Below are 21,864 nucleotides of genomic sequence, written 5' to 3'. Positions count from 1 at the left end.
AGATGCCAATACAAAGGATTCATATAGGCTGCACAAACTTCCCCAAAAAAAGATAAATACTTGTGCATATCCCAAAACAAACACCAATACATAATGAAAAGGTGGTTGCAAAAATTTAGGATTCTTGTTGCCATTACATCTTGGGTTTGGAAATAACCCATGTGTTACCAACACTTTGAAATCCAAAGATGGCCAAAAAATCCAACCTCCTCAACAACACCGCCCCTTTAATTATTTGCATAACCCGTAAGCATTAAAACTGTTAAATCGTGTAATGCATTTTTAAACTTCTAGTAACATATATTTCTAACTGCCAAACATAATATAGCTTTTACCTTGCATTTCCTCTTCTTGTTATAAAATCAATATTTTTGTCAACATAACTGTTCGATTATGGAGGATGATTACATATATAGCTTTTAGTCTTGTGTCTCTCGCTTCCAGTGTGGGACATTACACTCCACAAACCAATTCACAACCGGCGCTCGCTCTTCAGTCCAACAGAGAAGAGGGATGATGTATGGGGATATAAGAACCATTGACAAAAGTTTTGAGAATATTTATGTTTGTACTCGAGAAACATACTAGCACTAAAGCCAAAAACAGTGTATTTTGTTTTTGTGTTGTTTCAGGAAAAGGGAAATTATGAAATAGGTCTTCAACACTCTTCAAACAATGAAGAAGCTAGTCAAGCAAATCGATGCAAAGATATCAGAACATGAACGACGTGAAACTGAAGTTTCCAAAAGTATTCTTTTTTTCGAGTTTGTATATTTTTGTGTAAATTTGAACTAGTATTGCTGGAGAGTTCCTTAACAGAAACACCCCTCCAAAAAATGGCGTATGCCACTTATAGACGACGAGCACACGGTATTCTTTAGTAAAAGGCGAAAGAATAGTTCGCTATGTGCTCAACGCGCGGCTGCGTGACTTTCATAGCAATTCGCCTTCTTATTTTATAGTAGCGCTTGGCTACTCTAGAGTCTCTCGCTTCCGATGTGGGATATTAACTCTACAAACTGTATTGAACTGAAGGTCCAAGGATAAGGCAAAACTGTTTAGTTTCGTTTCTGTGTTGTTTTTTGTTAATTTCCTAAGTTCGTTGAGTTGCTAAGTTTTCTGTTGGAGTTTAGGTTCTTTACAGCACAGTCAAGCATCATCGTCACTCAATTCGTTGGATATATGCAGCAAGATCATGTTGTGAAAAAGGTCTCCAACAGTTTCCACACAATGTACGCCTGCAAAAGCTTAGCCAAGGAAATCAATGCAAAGAATGCGGAACATGAATGATTGAAACTGAAGTTTCGGAAAGTATTGCTGTTTTGAGTTTGTGTTTTTTTCATGTAACTTTAGTGCGAAAGGTCTCACATGCTTCAGTATGAGCTAAATCAATAATTGTTGCTGTTTCTGAAAGAACTTCAAACATCTTGATTTGCTCTACTTTATTGTTATGCCTTTTGTTGGTTGCAGTGTTTTTACTACTGAGATTTTGATACTGTGACTGAAATCTTACTATCAAAGTAGAAAATTCATATAGGTGGACAATTTAGCAGAAGACTGAATTTGCTCATTTACTTTCCCTGTTTGGCTGAGTATCAAGAAATTGTCACAAAATAAAGCATACGAAGCTCCTCAACAACGAGGCTTTCAACGTAGACTTGTTAAGCCTCTACGGTATTGTGAATTACATGAACTTATTCCAGGCAAGGGAGGGAAACGTATGTAAAAAATGTAATGTAGAGTGAAGCGCTCCGGTGATCCCATCCTCTAAGCCGTTGCGGCCAAAGCAGTTGATCTGTAACAAGCCCTCTTTGCTGCACGGACAATGTCCTCGACCTGACAAACACGGCCAATATCAGATACTCCACAGCTATTGAATTAGCAACAAGGATTGATTAAAAAAAAGGTAAAAAACAAAGTATGGATATTTCCTTAGTTTAACTAGCCATTGTCTTAAAATCTGGTAGGCCATTGAGCCTTTTTTACACCTACAAACCAAATAATCTTGACTAGAAACAAGCATATTTTCTGTGGCACGTACTAGTTGACGGCACTAGGGATGTTGATCAATTATACACAAGAAAATATTTGGTCAGTTCTCTGTCTCTGTGACAGCAATTAACTTTACTCAAATAAAGCTAAGCAATAAAAAAAATCAAAAGTCCAAGAAGAGAGAAGATAGGTATACCTGTGGGACAGCCATCCTCTCAAGATTTGCAGCATATGGCATAGGAACATCAGCCCCTGAAATCCTCTCAACAGCTGCATCGAGATACTCAAAACTATCTTCAAGAACAGATGCGCTGAAGAGCCAAAAGGAATCATAAAATAAGTACTCCATTAAGGCTTGAAGGGATAGGACTGAGTTAAAGAGGGAGAGAGGGGGTCAATTAAATACCAGATCTCAGCACCAACACCATGTTGAGGGAATCCTTCCTCAACAGTCACCAGCCTGTTTGTTTTCCTAACCGAAGCATTTATCGCAGCTCTATCAAGTGGGCGGATTGAGCGAAGATTTATCACCTGCACATGCAAAAGGAGCCCCAACATAGTTGTAATTCCAACTTCACTCTCTGTAAGAAGGTATAAATGGGATCTATTGAAACATTTTAGTTACCTCGGCACTGATTCCGTCTTTTGCAAGAATGTCAGCAGCCTGTGCACATTTGATTAAGAGGAATACAAATGGGTTAAGAATTTATACACTGATCTGTACAGTTGGACCGGACTTCTTCACACTCCTAGGAATTAAACATCCAAAATGCATTTAACAAATAATGACAGACCTGAAGAGCATAGCCAACCATCTTCGAGAAAGCAGTGATAGTTACATCCTTTCCTTCTCGTTCTATCTGCCAAAAAGTTAACAAACTTTGAATAAATAATCACTAAGCTGCAAACCGTAAGCACATGATATTATAGAGAGGCATACTGTACCTTGGCTTTCCCAATAGGAAGACAGAAACTGGAGTCGAGGACTTCAGCCGAAACAGGAAATGATTCACCATACCTGTACATAAATAATTAATCCCCCAGAAAATTAGCATTAGTTCAGGAGCACACTAAAAGCATTAGTACCAAAGTAGTAGTACTCACAGCAACTCATTTTCCAGGAAGACAACGGGATCTGGATCCCTTATTGCAGCCTTAAGCAGACCACGAGCATCTTCTGATGAATAAGGAGTTAGTACCTTAAGACCTGGGATTGCACCGAACCATGCTGCATAGCACTACAAAGGATACAACTTAGTTTTGCGCTCATAGACATATCCATATCTAATTCTAAATGCATATGTTGTGTAAGTGACTAAATGTAACAATTTCCTTCACCAGATATTACAAGACAATCTACTCAGCAACTAACTATTAATCATGTAAAATTTTTTGATGCCAAACTGATCTATCTTGCATAAAATACCCTTCCATTGCGAAAGACAAAAAGCTAGTTATCAACTCCATGACTAATTGGTTATGGGAACACCTTCTGTGACATTCTGGATGACACAGATCGTGATCATTAAGTCAACATGTCAGAGATTTGGATACATGGGCCTAGTGAGCAACATCTGTTATGTTTTTGTAAAACCAAATCACCGATGAGAACAGTTACTATACATTCATATCTGTTACTTTGAGTAAATACATGGACGTGGTTCTATATTTAATATGCTCACAAATGTGAAATACAAGAGACGAAAAACACCATTCAAAAATATTTAAATGAACACCTCAGAAGCCCAAGTTTAATTATTTATATTTGAATTTGATAATTTGGAATCACAATTGAAGCTCAAACTCCAGATAAAATGGTATTTATATTAGGGAGGTATATGGCTATGAATAGTTCATATCGTTTAAAGAGGGCAAATGATGTAGCATGTAGAGTTCAAAATAATTAAATTTCAATATAACTAAGTTGCAACAGACAAAAATGTATTGTTTGAAGTGACAGTTATAAGGTTTAATTTTTTTTCTTATTCCAATACCTGAGAATGTTGAGCCCCTACACCAGCAGCAGCACCATTTGGGCCTCTGAAAACTATGGGCACTGATATTTGACCAGCGGACATGTAATTTGATTTTGCAGCAGAATTAATAATGTGATCAATGGCCTGCAGCAAGAACTTGTCAGTTACCTTTACCACTCAGCCTTAACACATTTTGTTGCAAGAAATAGGCTTAAGAATTTACATATGCTTTTTTAGGGAGATTCATGTTGAGGTGTAGCTTAAAACACATCCATACTTAAGAATTTACATATGCTCTCACCACCAAACAAGAGAAAGAGAAAGAAATGTAGAAGACATGCAACTATGAAATCTTACAATACATGCGAATGGTTGTAGAAGAAACTGCAACAACGAGCAGTTGCAATTTTGAAAATGGACTTGGAAAAACTGACACAGATTCTAAAATCTAAAATAGTAGTACAAATTTTGTGAAGCTAAAGCATCGTGATAGGAGAAACCTAACCTGCATTGAGAAGTTGAATGTCATGAACTCAATTACAGGCTTTAGACCGTAATATGCTGAACCAACTCCAATTCCAGCGAACCCAGCCTACACAAAGTATTGAATTGAGAATTATTTTCTCCTTAATCGAATTTAAAAAACTCATGTGCACAGGAAAAGAGCCAACCTCAGTGATGGGTGTATCCAGCACCCTCTCAGGACCATACTTGTCAAGAAGCCCTTTTGTAATCTAGTAATAAATGGATAGCAAATTAGAGATACAGAGCAATTTCCATTTGAACAATTCACAAGTGAACCAAAGCTCACCTTATATGCACCCTGATACTCGCCAACCTATACAACAATAGCTTAGTTAACAATGTGACTAAACCAGCAAATGTCAAATTTAAAGTAGAACACCATTCACATATGAAGTGATTTAATGTTCGGTGGACAGTGATACCTCTTCACCCATAACATAGACTTTCGGATCAGCTGACATCTCTTCATCAAGGGCCGAGTTTAAAGCATCACGAACTGTCATCGTCTAAAAAAAACAATAACATCAATAGACATGAGTAATACATCTTATAAACGTCAAATATCTCAACAACTGACTGATCACCAAGTGAATACGCTGAACAAGAGTCAATACAGAATCAGATAAACCATAATCACAGGCCACATGAAATGGCACAGCAATCTAAAGTGTAACAAAAACCATAAGAGTGGGAGAACATTGGAAACATATTTTCCTATAGCAACCCAACATGAGAAGCCTTAAAAATCAATAACCTTATGGATTCTTTACACAAAAAGGTTCTTCAATTAGTTACTAATCATTTCATCAGTTATTACCTCCTTTGCTGAAGACGAAAAAGCCCTAGATGCAATCGCTCGAAGTCCTTGCTCCAAACCCTTCCAACCCAAAAATCAAATCCGGAATCAGGTCAAGAGCACGAACAATCAATTGGATGAACCACCAAGAAGCGGAAGTAAATTAAGGTGAAATTAAAGAAATTAATTACCAAAGCATGATTGGCTCTGCAGGCAACTTTGCTCCTCAAAACTCCCAACATATCGGCTTCACTCTATAGCTCCCTGAACAACATCAAACAACACATTCAAATCCACAATCTCGTTACTCAGATCAAATCTGGCGACACAGAAATCGTTGACAATAACTTAAATCCAACAAACTAACACAGATACGCTACCACCACCTACCCAAATTCAGTATCTGAACACACAAAAACAAGTGAGGAATTCGAAAAATTGAACGAATATGTTGAAAAATCTGTGCTAACAAAATGAAAACAATACTTACCTAAATAAAAAAACGAGAGAAAGAGGGAGATTGGTGAGCTGCCTTTAATGGTGGGATTAGGGGCGGAAGAATTATCTATTACACCTTTTTGTTAATTCCGTTTTGGCAGTCCAAGGTCAAACGTCAGAGTACAACCTTCTGAAGCGTAGGATTCTGTCCTGTAGAAGTTGGTGATGCTTTAGTAGGTTGTACCCTAATGACGATACTATCCTTACCTCGCTGGAACAGTGTAATGGAGATGAAATACTGTAGGAAATGTATGCGTTGGAACTGTAGAGGAATCTTGCTAGTGGAAAAATATTAATCCATTAATAAATTATCTAAATTGGCTGCTTTGGTAGGCCCGTGGGGCATTTTCTTTTTGAAATTTAATACGCATAATTTTTATATGGCCCTATCGCTTTGAAAGGGTTGTATTTGGTGGTTGAGAATTTACCAATTATTAAATCAAGTTGATTTTTTTTTTTTTTTGTTTATTTTCTGATTTTTAGAATTTTAATTAAAAATAGCACCACTTTGTTGAATATTACTCCGTGCTTGATTTGTGAAATAGTGATAATATTAGATGAGATAGAATAGTTAGCTTTAGAGATTTAACTTTTCACGGTCAAAAGATTATAGCAGTTTCAAATTTTGTATATGTAAATTTGGTTGTGTATATTTTAGATGTTGCGAGTTAGTTACAATAAGGGAGGGAGATGATGTTAAATCACAATTGATCTAAAAATAATTTAAATATAGCTATTGTAGTAAATCACTAAATCTTATGTGGAAGTCTTAATTATCATTCTTGTCATAACATTTGAGCAAAATAACAAGTATATTTCAATATCTCAAAAAAGCCAAGTTTGTATATCCAAAAATAGTTTTTGAGCCACAAAGCTGGCATGTCTAGCTTGGCATATCAAAAAAACCACTTTTTTATCTCAAAAATAGTTCTTAAATGTTTAAACATTTATTGTGGCGCTTTTACAAGAACTTTATTATTGTTTACTCTCTCCGTCTCACATAATTTTACACATTTTGATCCGGCACGGGTTTTAAAGAATGTAATGGAAAGTGAATTGAAATAGTTAGTGGGATGTGAGTCCTACTTTTAAAGTATTAGTTTTATAATAAAATGTGAGTAGGAATGAGTTAGTGGAATATATGGTCCACTACCAAAAATGGTAAAAGTGAAATGGATAAAATTATGTCGGACAACCGAAAATGGAATACTGGGTAAAATTATGTGGGACGGAGGGAGTAATTATATTCGCAAATTTCCTGACGAGTTTTATTTCTTGTGTATGGTCACTGACTCATTTGCAAATCAAAATTTGTAAAGTCGTTTATGATTAAAGACTAACTGGTGACTTCTAATTGCTAGTCATATAGTTCAGTGGAAATATTTTTTATGTACGTGACAAAAAAATCGACTGAATATTAATTTTTGAAGAGAATTTCCCCTATCCAACATAGTACACACTTACATAGTAAAGAGCTTAATAAAATTGTACAGTGTATATACATAGTAATAGAGAAAAAAAAAAGGTGGAATAGGAAAATTTCAAGGCCTAATGTAATTATAATTATCATTGAGATGGGTGATTATATGTACGGCCTTTCATGTTTAGATTTTTCACAAATCTCTTTCTCAATATCACATTTTTAATGTGTCTCTTCATATTTCTGTCTCTCTTCGCTTTCTTTTGGACACTTCCCTCCTCCTCTTTCTGTACAAATCACACAAAAGATTCATTTTATAATTTATTTTTCAAATTAATAGACAATTTTATTATATAATCTTTTCATCCACTACGGCACTACCAACAGATTATTAATTTTAGACAGATATATTGTTTACCTTGGAATATGTCTCTTTTGAACACTCGTCTTGACCTAAACTTTCGAGAGCAACGATCAGTCAACAATCCGAAATAAAATACGATCAAGTAATTTGAAATAATAATAAAAAAGAGTATGTACCAAATTGCTGTAGATGGGCATCTCGTGCAGCATCCTCGAAAAAAATTCGAAAACTAGGCGATCCCCGAGCGATCATTCTGCATTGATCGTCGTCGTGTCCATCTTCAAGTTGCGGATGGAGTTTGGGTTTGGTGGAGACTTTAAGGCCGTAGGTGTTGCCGATGACGGTGGCCACGACAACGCTATTGCTTTCCAAAGTCTTTTCTTCCAAAAGGAGGCTCTTTTTGTATGAGTTGTCCTTTGGGGAGCGGGCGGGAAGCCGCCACGTCCTCATCGCGGCTATCTGTTGGAGGACAAGCGGACGGAGCCTAGTTCGTCGGAATATGGCTCTGTCGGTGCTAATCTTGGAAATTTTGCACCCCACCATCGTCGCTATGTTACGAGCTTGTTTCGTATCTTCAAATGATGGGGTGTCAAATTAACTCTCACGGAAAACGCCCACAAAATGGAAGCCGATTAACCGATTGTCCTGTTTTCAAGGGCTATCTATGCTTTATGTATACTATTATGCTATAATTTTCATCCAATGATTTGAAATTAAAGCTACCACGGTGAAAGATAGAAATTACATATATAGATACCACATAATTACTATAGTAGTACTATATATTTCATTTTCAAAGGGTAGTAGGCCACGTACATTGTAGATAAGATATCTAATAAATTGAAAATTGAATAAACAGCCTTAAAATGTAATTGTAAAAGATTTGAAAATTTAATTTAATTTATACTTGGAGATCCAAATAATAAGAAAAAAAATGCTAAAAATAGACAAAAATGCAGTTTGTAGAATGCTACCCGGTCAAGGGATTATTGAGCCTTAAAGCATCTGGTAGAGTCAAAGTTTGTAACTTGAGTCGGATGGGTAGGCCAAAGTGTACCTGGCCATCATCAGGGCGGGTCGAATGCACCCGGTCAGATGCCATGGGCCGGTCGAACCACCGGGTTGAGTGGATTCTCTTTATGCAAAAAATTGAACCGCATGGGCCGAGTCTCTTATTCCTCATCATCATATGGGCCCAAGCCCATATTACTTATTCCCAATTTTTAGTTGAAGAAGGGTTTTGTCCTCTGCTAGGGTTTTGATTAACACCTTCTACCACAGCAAATCTTCGATGGATCCTTCGTCAATCAACTCCCCAGAGCTGCAGAACCTTCTAGCCGTAAGTCCTTAAATTTATCGAATTATTTCGGTTCTATATTTATACGCTTTCTGTATCGCAAATGGTAAAATTCAATGTTAATAGAGGAGTAATATCAGGATCGTTTGTTTCTGGATTATCTTATTCGTAACGACGACATTTCTTTGGTTAAATTTTAAATTCTTCCACTTCATCAGTAATGAATTTTAGGGAATAATTGGCTGCCGCCTTGCTTGATTAGATTTTAAAGATTTTGAATGTTTGAGTTTACAGTCTGTTAGTTTTTAGTTGAATTATTACCTGTGTTTTAATGTAAGTAGAAAGCAAAGGTGTTAATTTTTTTCCTCTCCTTTTCTTCTAGTGTAGTGTTGTATTGTGTAGACTGTAGAGTAGATTCTCAGTCTCTCTCAAAGGGTTCTTCATCCTCAGCTTGCCTTTGATCAAAATTAAACCTACTTCACTACCAAAATTGTTCTAGCCTTATGATTCTTGGATTCTAGGCAAGCTTCTTGATGCTGGGGGGAAGGTTGCAACATCCGTAAAGCTGTGTGTAAATTTTATGCTTGTACATACAAGCTAGGCCTTGCTTTGTTATTCATTCAAGACTATCTCATGGAAACAATAACATTAGAGACTTTATATAAAATCCAGTATCTACCCTGCCTTTTTATTTCCCCTGTTTTTGTATCTTCCGTAGTTTCTTAATCACAGCTCTATCCTGATCATGCATATGGTCAAAATATCAACCTTTCTATTTTCTGAGAATGATAAAACCCACTTCTGTTGTTGAAGTACTACTATAGTTTTATAATTCGAACTGCAGGCTTAACAATAATTAAGGTTGTGTTGCTGCCTTTTCATTTGTTTTATGAATTTCGAGCAATAGCAACAGGTTTTCAATGACTTCTTTTTGAAACTTCATCCCATTTGGGTGGACTAAAAGCCACTTGTAGAACAAATCCTTATTCTAAAGTATTGGTCAATTAGCCTTATTGTGGCAACACTTGTTTGCACTAGCATTTATACGAACTATTGCAAAACACCCATTTCTGTAATAATTTTCACAGTTATGTCCAATATTTAGGCAATCGAGGATTTATTTAGTAAGCATCCCAGAATTAGCATTAGGGCAATCCTACTTGATTTGAACAATTTTGTTTCTTTCAGGTATCTAACCTCTGTTATTGAATATTTTCAGCAAGAAAAACAGAAGGCCATGATTAGTGAAATGATCTCAAAGCTTACATCTGCTTGCTGGGACAAATGCATCACTGGCTCTCCCGGAAGCAAGTTCAGTTCCAGCGAAGCTAATTGCCTCACCAACTGTGCTCAACGCTACATGGATATGAGTCTCATAATCATGAAGCGTCTTCAGCAGTGAGATTTAGTCTAAGCTTTCATTTTGATTTGAAGAAGCCCTTTTTTGTTTCTGATCTCGATGGCACATACATGTCAACGATTGTACTTCAGTCATCGTCTCTTTTAGGAGCGAGCATGCTTCTTATTAGGTTCTTTTCTGTCATCGACAATTTGTATGTTTACGATTTTACATTATAAAAAGCAAATTCAGTTGCTAGGGTGTGGCTCACCACAAAACATTCAATATTCACGATTTTCTTATTTTATCAATCTTCGACTTATGATTAGATGAGTCCCGATTCTTGTAGATAGATGGAAATCATTTGTTCTGATTTTAATTTGTTTCAATTCAATGCTGATTGCTGAGTTGTTGACATTCCAAAATCCAAGTAGCAGATTTTGAATGAATATATCCCTTTAGAATCAATAAGTTGACAAAAAAAAGAAGAGGATGCGAAAAGTTATTGCCATTGACTATAAAAACTTATGAATAAAGGGAACCAACCTAAATAATATTTCCTCCGTCACATATTTATAGTCACATTTAGTTATGGCACGAATTTTAAGGAATTAGTGGAGTGTGTAATTAATGAAGTGAGAGGTAGAGTGTGTAATAAATGGAATGAGATGGTGGAGTGAGATAATGGAATGTGTAATAAATGGAATGAGATGGTGGAGTGAGATGGTAATAAATGGAATGAGATGTTGGAATGTGTAATAAATGAAATGAGATGATGGAGTGAGATAATGGAGTGTGTAATAAATGAAATGAGTTGGTTGAAGGTGAGTCCCTTTTTGACTTTTTGATTTTTTATTTTGTTTTGATTTATTTCAGTGTAGATAATGACATTTGGGTGTAATTTTAGTGAATAATGGGGTAAAATTTTATGTCCAAATACGGAAATTCTAAATGTGACTATAAATGTGGGACGGACTTTTATGGCAAATATGACTATAAATCTAGGACGGATGGAGTATCACTCTATATCTTTAATTTTCTTTAAATATGACAATATTAATCTAGAGTTTTATTCAATTATAGTCCAATATAAGTAAATTTTCTTAAAATCTTAAATGGGGTCAATCAATCAACCTACAGAAATTTAGAGGGATAAACGAATGGCTACCTTTAAACAATTTTTCTATTTATAAAATAAAGTATTTAGTAGTAATACATATTTTCTATGTTTATAAATCGGATGATGCACACTAATATAACGATATAAAATATCGAAAAGAAAAAACTAAAAAAGGAATGTGGTATTCCCTCTCCCTACTGGACTGGATCCTATTTGTTCCAGCTCAACAATTGGTGGAAAAAGTTGTAATTATGAAATTAAATTGAAGGTTGACAATCCATCCTGATGCAATAGAGAATAAATTCGAGAAAATTTTGGTGTATAAATAGAGGTGAAAATTGGACATAGAAATGCACATATGAAGATTGAGGTAGAGTAGAGAGGAGAGGGGTTGCATGAAGAGAAGAGGGTTTCGATGGTTTAGTAGCCAAGAATGATTTGCCTGGAACCTTATATTTTCGGGCTCCGGGCAATCTTCTTGGTTACATCACCGCCTCTTCTCTTTCATGCCACTCCTTTTTTCTCCATGTTCTCATGCCCACATATCATTGCTTTTTCATATTCCTCATCTCAAAATTTTACTCCCTTCATCCCAGAAAAGTATATGAATTATTTTCGTGTTAGTATGTTCCTGAGAAGTATGAAATTTCTAATTTGGGAATAGTTAAAAACACATTATTCCTACACATCACTTTATTTATAATATCATTGCACTACACTACTAATGATGTGAATCTCACTCTCCACTAAACTACTTACTACTTACGTTACCCTTTTCTCCATTTCTCATATATTTATTATTAATTATGCATTAAAATCCGTGTGAACCAAATGTTCATACTTTTCAGGATCGGAGGAGTACTATTATTCTTTCCCTATTTTGGTCTGTCAATCAAAGTTACTCTACTTTTATAGTAATTGAAAACTTGTTCAATTATGCATTACTACACTACTAATATTATTTCAATCTCATTTTCATCTTTTTTTTTCTCATACTTAGACAATTCACATTAAAACTTAGTACCATCTCTGAAGTATTTATGTGTAAGGGACGGAAGAAAAATGTTCCTTTATTACCATTTTCTTGCAAAATGCTAACATAGCTAAACACAAGTATGATTTCTACATTTTCTTTGCTGGAGAAAACATCCAGAACTGGAAATAATTTGAAACTCGCAAATAAAATTTAAAGCTAGATAAGTTTTTTGGAGTGCGATGTAATTAATTAAGATACTCCTAATTCAGTAGTACAATAGTATGTTTGAAAGTCAAAATGTAAATTGATTTGTTGGTGACAAATTATAGCTAGATAGTCATATACATGGATGTAAAATTTGTTATTAAGTGTAACTGTAATTTTAACTAATTATTTATGAGTGGTACTATTTAATTAGTAGATGTAAAGAACAAATTAGAGGCTATTATTGAACACAATATATAGTGCGTCGGGCAAAGCTGGTTTGGTCTTATGCTGGCATAATTCTTGACGTGGAGAAAACCCCAATTTACCTACACATTGAATTTAATTTTACGCTTCATTAGTTGAGATATGGAGTATTAATCTTTATTGCTTTCAATTTGATTTGGGTTATAGTCACTTAATGAAATATTGAAGTTACATAATTTGATTTGTATTATAGTCACTTAATGAAATATTGAAGTTACAAAGAAATGAACAAAGAAATGAACAAAGAAAACCCTATTTAATGATTTTTACTATGTATTGGTTTATACATTAAAAATTTAAAACTCAAAGAGATCACATGATATTCGATAAATTCTTTTGCTAGTTAATTCATCACATCTTAATTAATCAGTTGGTGAAAAGAAATTTGTGCGCCGGAAATTAACAAATCGAGAGAAATATAAGTTAATTAATTTGACGAATGAATCTCGATAGAAGGGAAATTGTCGTATCCATTAAATTTGATTTTTGTACTTTTAGGATCACTTGATCGTCAAGAAAAGGAAAACACATAATTCACCGAACCAAATTTGACCTTGCGCATTAACGATGGATCACAACCTAGTGGATAAGACATCATTATTGCATCTAAAAATAGATCGAGAGTTCGAGTCACAACAGCGGTAAGAATGAGTTGTAAAGCGTTACCCAAATGGATTGGTGGGTGACACATCGTATTGAGCATGCGTGGGTCCCATCGATTTAGGGGGATCTACCAAAAAACACAACCAAATTTGATCGTGGGAAAAACAATGCATATATTGCCCAATTAGGTTAGATGTGGTAAGAAAAAAGGAAGAAGCAATATTATGTGTTGTGTTCAAATAATTATCACCACTCTTTAATTTGAGTCTTGAACAACTGTAAAGAATAATAGGAGTACTACAATTGAGTTGGTTTTCACCATTCATTTTAATTTGCATTTCAAATTAATGTAATATGCATCCCACTTGCTAATCAGTAATCTCTATATAAACCACTCGATGTTAGTAACACATACATATTCTCAACTTAATTAGTCTTTTCTTTTAAGTTAAGAGCAAGAGATTAATTTGTGTATATTAATTCTTTCAAATTCAAGATGAGTTACTTGGATTTCATCTTCGGCCTTCTTGGTACAACATCTCATTTTATTATTATTATTAAATTCTTGTAGTTTTTTCATGTCAAATGCATTGTCTCCCATTTCATGCTACATTGATATCTCAAGTAAGACAAAAAGATTATAAATGTAGCAAAAAAGCAAGTTGTTACAACTTGTTAAACAACCAATTTTCAATGTAAAATACCCATGTAAGCATTCACAATTTATTTTTATACTTCATTCATTATAATAAAAAATAATTTGTTTTTTGCAGGCAACTTCGTTTCCTTAATGGTGTTCCTCGCACCAGTGTAAGTCTTCACTAGCTACAGATAATAGTATTATTTGTGACTAATAAAATAATTTTTCCATATCAAGGTATAATGATATATAGTAAATATTTTGATGCAGACCAACATTTATTCAAATATACAAGAAAAAATCAACAGAAGGATTCCAATCAGTGCCATATGTAGTTGGATTGTTCAGTGCAATGTTGTGGATATATTATGCTATGCTCAAGACAGACACCACTCTCCTCATCACCATCAACTCCGTCGGCTGTTTTGTTCACACGGCTTACATCTCTTTTTATCTTTGTTACGCCCCCAAATCCGCTAGGGTACGTACGCAATACTCCCCACCCTCCCCCCCAACTTAAAATTCTCGATCTACTATTTTTAGTAAACATGTCTCACATTCCATTAACTCACCGTTGGTGCAGTTGCAAACTGGGTTTCTAATCCTTCTAATGAACATCATTGGCATGAGTCTAATTGTTGTGCTGACTTACTTTCTCGCGGACGGCTCCACACGTGGCAACATTGTAGGATGGATCTGCCTCATTTTCTCCCTGTGCGTCTTTGTAGCGCCTTTATTTATCCTGGTCAGTATTTATTTCGAAGTCAATAGGAAATATTATGAATTTTCATTTATCAATTGTAGTTACATTTAATTTATTTTTCGTGGTCGACCCTCAGAGACAAGTGATCCGAACGAAGAGCGTGGAATACATGCCGTTTCTCCTTTCACTTTTCCTCACCTTAAGCGCGGTCATGTGGTTCTTCTACGGCTTACTACGCAAGGACTACAATATTGCTGTAAGTATATATAGAGAGAGGATTATGTTTTTCAGTAATAGTATATCGAATTTATCCACCAAAAATGCTATCTCTACTTAGTGGCGGAGGCAGAAACTTTACACTGAACCCAAGAGGACAAATTTACAATTTCCTTGATAATGTTGTTCTCACATCAAAACACAAACTTCGTAAAATCTTATTTTTATTACAATTGGGGGCCATGGACCCCACAATTGCCTTTGTCTATGATAATAGAATAGTCTTTTGGTATTAGTTCTCGTGAAAATGACTTTCGACTATTTATGATGTACAGATTCCAAATGTGGTAGGATTCACCTTCGGAGTGATTCAGATGGTGTTGTATGTGATATACAATGGCGCGAAGAAGGCCGTGGAAGAGAAGCTTCCGGAAATTCAAGTGGATGGGCAGAAGAATTCCGAAATTAGAGAGCAAATCATCGATGTAGTGACTTTGAGTGCACTAGTTTGCCCAGAAATTGTTCCAGCTATTCCACAGCTCGTTCGCCGGGACAATTTCAACCTTCAAAATGAGATCCACATCGCCACTTCTACCTGAAAATTTACTTACATTTTCGTCAAATACTTTCTTGGAATTAATTAACTTATAGTAGTATTCAACTATGTTACATCTTCTTCCTAAATTAGTTTAATTTGCTGTTGCCCCTAGAACTACCTTCATGGTCAGTTTGGGTTGTATCATTTTCAATTGACTTCAAGTGTAACATATATATCATATATGTGTGTTATTAATTAGTAGTTTCAACATCTATTATTATGCACCTTAAATTAGTATATATGAATATTTAATGTGTGTTCTTGAATCTTGCTATAAGACTGAAAATTCGAGAGTACCATTCACGGGCAATGCATGGTGTTTAAGTTCCAATCTTGTTCGATCTAAGCTTAGATTGCTTATGACGAAAGCTAATTATTAGTTGAAAGAGAAAATATGTGTGATCTCAAGTAAGAGCTTAATGGACACTTGACTTGACACTGATATCTATTTTTTTGTTCACTTTGTTGCTACAACTTCAAATTTAAGTTCTTGAACGTTTTTTAGGTTTTCGTAGTTAATATTTGAAGATTGAAAAATTCCTCTATTTATAGTCATCACATTGAAATGAGCACTTATAAAACTTTGACACGTGAAATTGAGATTCTTCTTGTTTGAAATTCGTGTCGTTCTCAAAGTCAGTGGTCTCGTGCAAAATCTTCGTAACCTTGGATTTGTTCCACAATGATGTAAGAGTACGGAAGATCTCATTTGTAACCCACAAAGATAACGATATAAATGTTGGTTGCATAGATCCTTGTTGTTAGACATCAACTTTCTTCATGCTTATTGTCTAGGAGTTATGTCCTTGTGTAGCTATGTCTTAATTGATTTAATAAAATGTATTTTAGCTATAGGAATTATTGCTAAAAAGGGCAAGATAAGTAAGCAACATAAAACTGAAACGAAAAAAATAGTGGTTGTATCACTTACTAGTTATACATGTTACATGTAGGTTATCCACTTGCCCCAATTCTTGTCTTGAGGGAGCAAATTTGGATGCAAGGTCAGAGAAAACAGCATACTCCATCAGAATCTGAAGATGAAGAAGAAGATTCTGTTTAGTGTTGAATGACAAGAAAGAAGAAATATTCAACTTGATCATGGGCCCACCATATCTTTATGTTTTGAGGCAGCTCTTCTTTTTTCAGTTGAATATTTCCTTTCAGAAGAGGCAACTTTTACCAAATAGAAGAGTAAAGGCCAAAATTGATCCTGAATATATGTTCATTTTACGATTTTGGTCTAAACTTGATCTTTTAAATTTTTTGGTCCTGTATATTTCAAATTGGATCACAATTGGTCATCCGTTAACAATTCCGTTAATTTATTAACGGTCAACGAATTAAACCTAATTTTGACCAATTAAAACTCTTAATTATGATTTTTAACTCACTAATTATATCATTAATTATTATTCTAATTTATTACCCCTAATAAAACAGAATATATATATTAACACTAAATATACTAAAAACAAATGAAATTAAAATAAAAAATTTCCTCAAAAATATACATTCCCAATTTCCTCAAATCTATAGAATTCCTAATTGAAGCAATCACAGCAGCGGCAGTATACTTCCGATTTCCTTCTTCTCTTTTCCGTCGCCGATCAGCCTCGCCGGAGGTCGACCAGCGTCGGCTGCCTCCCGGCCCTCTCTCTCCATTTCACATCTTAAATCCAAATCTGAAAATCGGGGAAACCTTAATCGAAGGAGAAACAGCAGCACCTCCGCCGCCTCCCTCGCCCTCCTCCCCTGGCGAAATCGCCGCTCCAATTGGGCTGCCGACCCTCCGTCGGCATCTTCCCCCTCTGCGATTTCTTTCCCGGTGAGCTCTCTCACCTCCGTCGAGCTCTCTCCTTCGAGCTGCTGTTGCTGCCCGCGTGAAGACCTTGGTGTGCCGCCGCTGGTCTGTTCCAGCATCAACACCTCCTTTCGCCCGCTCGGCGGACAGCCCGCATAAGAAAAAGAAATATACAAATTTATGAATTGCATTTTGTAATTTTAATTTCTTTATTAAGATCTTTAATTGGTCAAAATTGGGTTCAATCCGTTGACCGTTATAAAATTAATGGAATTGTTAATGCAGGACCAATTGTGATCCGATTTGAAATATACAGGATCAAAAAATTCAAAAGAAAAAGTTTATAACCAAAATCATAAAATGAGCATATATTCCGGACCAGTTTTGGTTTACTCAAAGGAGAATGTAGATCAACATTTGGCTTCATTTACCTCATTGAAATTATCGAATTAAATCAGTTTTTATCATTATCTTTTGAAACCAGAGTAAACTAATTAGTTGTATTAGTATTGAAACAAAACCAAATAATAAAAAATCAAATATAGTAGATCTTCAAAAAAGTTGTATCAAAAGTAGAATTAAATAAAAAATAAAAGTAAAAAATCGGAATACACTAAGAATAATTAATAAACCATATCTTTAAAAAAAATATAAACCAAAACATATTTTACAAATTGTGAACCAAATTAATCTACATAAATAGGTTTAAATGTAAATCAAATTGTGAACAGCCCAATAGTGAAATGGAGTCCATCAAAATCCAACTGGGCATTTGGTCCCAAAATCCATAAGCAGCGCTCAAAATAATGCCAAAACAATGAATTAATTGGACTCGAAACCAAGTTTACAATATATAAGCCCAATTATATGCTCATCTGATTAATTATAGCAGTACCAAATACAATAGTACTTTATTGAATTTATTATTAGTTTAATAATAATAATAATTGCATGACAATAATTGCCACAAAGTTCTTATTAGAGCATTCGCAGCGGTAAGTTGTCCTTCCGTGCCAGCGGCACGGCTTACCGCTTATCCGCCGCTGCAACTTGTCCGTCCATGCCAGCGGCACAGTGCTGCTGTTAAATAAGAGCACGTCCGTGCCGCTGAGCAAACTTACGTGGCAGGCTGCGATTGGCCAACGGCATAGCCATTGGCAAATTTGTTTTTTTCTTTTTTTTAAAAAAAAATCAAAATTAATTAAAAAATTATTTTCCCACTTCTCAATAAATTATAACCGTTTTCTGCATAGTTTGATTTATTTTTCAATTTTTTTATCCCAAAATTCACATTTTCATCTATAAATACCATCACTCCAACACAAAAAAAATTCCCACCACACTACACAATTCTCATCTATTCTATGTAATTTGTAGTCTTTAATTATGTAAATTTTAATTTGTACAATTTTAATTATGTATTTTTTTATTTTCTAGGCTTTTAATTATATATTTTTATTTTCTAGGATTTTAATTATATAATTTTTATTTTTTAGGAATTAATTATGTATTTTTTATATTTTAATGTATTTTTATATTGTAGAAATTTTTTTAGTAGTTGAAGTATTTAAATCGAATAATAGAATGGTGGGACCCTTGAGTTTTTTTTTAAAAAAAAAAAAAACTCCTATACGAAGGAAGATATTACAAATAAACTCCTAAGAAATGAGGAAATTAGGAAATTATAACAGATGTCAAGAGGGCTCGAACTCGGCACCTCATACATTGATGTCTAAGCTTCTTGCCGCTAGGATAAAGGCTCTGGACAGGTGGGACCCTTGAGCTTGTCCTTACGGAAGAGCATGGATGTTGGTGTTGTGCTCTTGCCTAAGAGCATCCGCAATGGTGCTTAGGCCAGCAATAGGCCAACCATTCTCTCCTCTGCCACGTCGCCAACACTAAAAAATCCACTCTGCCACATCATTTCATTTAGGCTACCTATAGGCCGGCCGCAATAAAAATAATTCAAAATATACTATATTTACGGAATTAAAATTACGATTAAATTACGGAATTAAATTTACGAGACATATACGGGAAAATTCATTAATTGCATTTAAAAAAGGTACATAGATAAAAAAAATTACATTTAAAAAGGTACATAATAAAGAAAAAAAAACTATCGCCGTGCAATCCTCCGTGCCCACAACTCTTCAATTATATCCTTTTGGAGTTGAATATGAGCATCCACTTGGCGCATGTTGGCAAATTCCTTGAGGCGGCCGGCTTCATCGAGAGGTACCCCACGTCGTACACTAGGGGTGGCCGTTCCGTGGCTTGGACCGGCTTCATCATCATTGACCCAACTAGTCAGCCAGGTACGCCTTCGTCTTCGACGATCATGTTGTGCGGGATAATGCAGGCGTACATTATCTCGGGGGAAACGCATCCGACATCCCACAAACGCGTTGGACCCTTAATTGCCGCCCATCGAGACTGGGTACACTAGGGGTGGCCGTTCGAGTAGCTTGGACCGACTTCATCGTCATTGGCCCAACTAGTCAGTTATACGCCTTCATCTTCGACGATCATGTTGTGCGAGGATAATGCAGGCGTACGTGCTCTGGGAAACGCATCCGACGTCCCACAAACGCGGTGGACCGCTTAAGTGCCGCCGCATCGGGAAGCTGGAGCGCACCAAATGCGCGCTCAACATCCTTGCGCGCCGACTCTTATCGTTCCGCAAAGTAGGCCTTCCTTTCATCACTTGTTTGGTTTGATCGTCTTCACACAGACTGCCTAACATCCCGGGGAACCCATGCTTCTCCCCGTGCATCTGCATCAAATTCTGACAATCTTGGGGAGTAGGGCTTCGAAGGTACTCCTCACCGAAAATGTTTATCACGCCCTCACAGAAATACTTCAGACATTACAGGGCTGTCGACTCACCGATGTGGAGGTACTCATCCCACATGTCTGCCCGCCTCCGTGAGGCCAACTGCCTGATTGCCGCCGTGCACTTTTAAATAGGGGTGTGGCCGAGTCTGCGGCCGCATCGTGCCTGATGCGGAAGCTCTCCACATGATATTGACGCTCTAATGCCCTAACGATGCGCATAAACAACTCCCTGCGCATTCTAAAACGCCGCGCCGGAACATGTTGGCGGGAAACCGCGGGTTCTCTGAAAAGTAGTCGTCGTACAACCGCTGATGTGCAGCTACGTGATCCCCGATCAATCACTGCTCGCGGTGGACAACTCGTGGAGGGCGAGGTATCGCCCGCTGTTCCACCCTACGCATGTACCGCTCCATCTCGCGGTTCATGTAGGCATTCATAGCCTCGTTCATCCTCCGTTCGTACTCCTCGGCATCCCCACCACTACCACCACTACCACCACCGCTACCACCCGCGTTCTTACTCATCGCGCGATGATGCTCTTGTACAGAGAAAGTTAGAGAGAGAGAAAACTCGTTAAAACAAGTGGTGCAAATGAAAATGAAACGAAAATTGCGTTTATATAGGTTTGAAAAAAAAAATACAAAAATCGGCGCTGGCCGATCGGCTAGCGCATCGGCCAGCGCCCACCAATCGGCCAGCCCACGCCGATCGGCTCGCCGGTTAGCCGCTTGCCGCCTCCAATAGTTCGGCTAGCCGATCGGCCAGCCCGAAGAATCGGCTAGCCGGTCGCTAGCCGACCATTGCGGATGCTCTAAGAACAAAGAGTAAAAGTGGGTTCGGGCCCACCTTCGTATTCTTATTTAAGAGCACGGACGGGGATGCTCTTAGTTCCGCATAGAAAGGATGGAATGAAATATTAATAAAAAAAATGAATGTTTTTTATGAAGGAAAAAGATTACTCATCTCCTCTGTAGACTGTAGTTATATCTCCCCCCTCGTTCAAAAAAAATCTTTACTACTTCCCACTCTTGATTCCATTAAAATATATTAGATCAAAATAAAATGAGCAATGATAAACAACTAAATTTTGTACAACCAAAACAAGATTATATTAGTAATTTTGATATATTAATTAAATATTAAAATAATAGATATAATTAGTTAACAAATTAAAACCAATTTATTAGTCTTTAGCCTCATTTTCAATTTTTTATTTTTATATTTGAATTATTTCTCTATTATATTTTAAATTTATATTAAAGTATGCATTAATTACATTTTATGGTTCAAAAAAATTTAAAAAAATTATACACAAATACCATAATATTGTGCACATTCCATATACTATATATATGTCTATACTTTTTAATTAAATGCATAAATAAATTATTTTTTTCCTCAAATAAACCAATTTTTGGTTGTACAAAATTTGGTTGCATAGACTTATTGAAATAAAATTATGGTTCCAAAAGTTCAGGTGTTATTGAATCATTAATCATTGCAGTCACTCTCTAGTGCATCCACAAGAAGACATTGTTTTCTGTCTCGTCACGACCTCATTTTTTCATGTCACATTAGCAAACTTTATTTAGCCATAATGCTCACAATAAGGTCATTCTCATTTTTAACCACAATTCAATTTATATTTTAATTTTAATATTAGAAAAGTGATAAAAATGCAATGTACT

At 35.9% G+C, this 21,864-nt stretch overlaps 4 protein-coding genes and 1 non-coding gene across 5 annotated transcripts; 2 read left to right on the top strand and 3 right to left on the bottom strand.

Annotated features, from left to right (window-relative positions):
* Window positions 1-806: 806 nt before the first annotated feature.
* LOC125202921 lies at window positions 807-924 on the bottom strand. The gene has a single exon (XR_007173251.1). It is a non-coding gene; the product is annotated as a U5 spliceosomal RNA (small nuclear RNA).
* Window positions 925-1,545: 621 nt separating this feature from the next.
* Window positions 1,546-5,903, bottom strand: LOC125201882 (pyruvate dehydrogenase E1 component subunit beta-1, mitochondrial). Its single transcript, XM_048100172.1, has 15 exons — window positions 5,780-5,903; window positions 5,481-5,553; window positions 5,311-5,370; window positions 4,916-4,999; window positions 4,780-4,806; window positions 4,640-4,702; window positions 4,474-4,560; window positions 3,987-4,112; window positions 3,097-3,230; window positions 2,938-3,010; window positions 2,787-2,852; window positions 2,618-2,656; window positions 2,399-2,523; window positions 2,189-2,303; window positions 1,546-1,836 (listed from the first exon to the last, which is right to left on the bottom strand). Exons 2-15 carry the CDS (start codon window positions 5,529-5,531, stop codon window positions 1,768-1,770), a joined length of 1,119 nt encoding a protein of 372 aa, XP_047956129.1. The 5' UTR covers window positions 5,532-5,553; window positions 5,780-5,903; the 3' UTR covers window positions 1,546-1,767.
* A 1,295-nt stretch (window positions 5,904-7,198) lies between these two features.
* On the bottom strand, window positions 7,199-8,176 carry LOC125205554. The gene is made up of 3 exons (XM_048104584.1): window positions 7,748-8,176; window positions 7,626-7,660; window positions 7,199-7,494 (listed from the first exon to the last, which is right to left on the bottom strand). The coding sequence occupies exons 1-3, from the start codon at window positions 8,112-8,114 to the stop codon at window positions 7,354-7,356; spliced, it is 543 nt and encodes a 180-aa protein (XP_047960541.1). The 5' UTR covers window positions 8,115-8,176; the 3' UTR covers window positions 7,199-7,353.
* Window positions 8,177-8,805: 629 nt separating this feature from the next.
* Window positions 8,806-10,465, top strand: LOC125216071 (mitochondrial import inner membrane translocase subunit TIM8-like). Its single transcript, XM_048117692.1, has 2 exons — window positions 8,806-8,910; window positions 10,088-10,465. Exons 1-2 carry the CDS (start codon window positions 8,863-8,865, stop codon window positions 10,268-10,270), a joined length of 231 nt encoding a protein of 76 aa, XP_047973649.1. The 5' UTR covers window positions 8,806-8,862; the 3' UTR covers window positions 10,271-10,465.
* A 3,702-nt stretch (window positions 10,466-14,167) lies between these two features.
* LOC125193302 (bidirectional sugar transporter SWEET10-like) lies at window positions 14,168-15,748 on the top strand. Its single transcript, XM_048091076.1, has 5 exons — window positions 14,168-14,187; window positions 14,288-14,498; window positions 14,601-14,762; window positions 14,857-14,976; window positions 15,272-15,748. The coding sequence occupies exons 1-5, from the start codon at window positions 14,168-14,170 to the stop codon at window positions 15,533-15,535; spliced, it is 777 nt and encodes a 258-aa protein (XP_047947033.1). The 3' UTR covers window positions 15,536-15,748.
* The last annotated feature ends 6,116 nt before the right edge of the window (window positions 15,749-21,864 follow it).

The sequence above is a fragment of the Salvia hispanica genome, chromosome 1, assembly GCF_023119035.1.
Source record: "Salvia hispanica cultivar TCC Black 2014 chromosome 1, UniMelb_Shisp_WGS_1.0, whole genome shotgun sequence".
In the NCBI taxonomy this organism is placed as follows: Eukaryota; Viridiplantae; Streptophyta; class Magnoliopsida; order Lamiales; family Lamiaceae; genus Salvia; species Salvia hispanica.
Note: the sequence above shows the minus strand (reverse complement) of the source record. Positions and strands in the feature narration are given on the sequence as shown.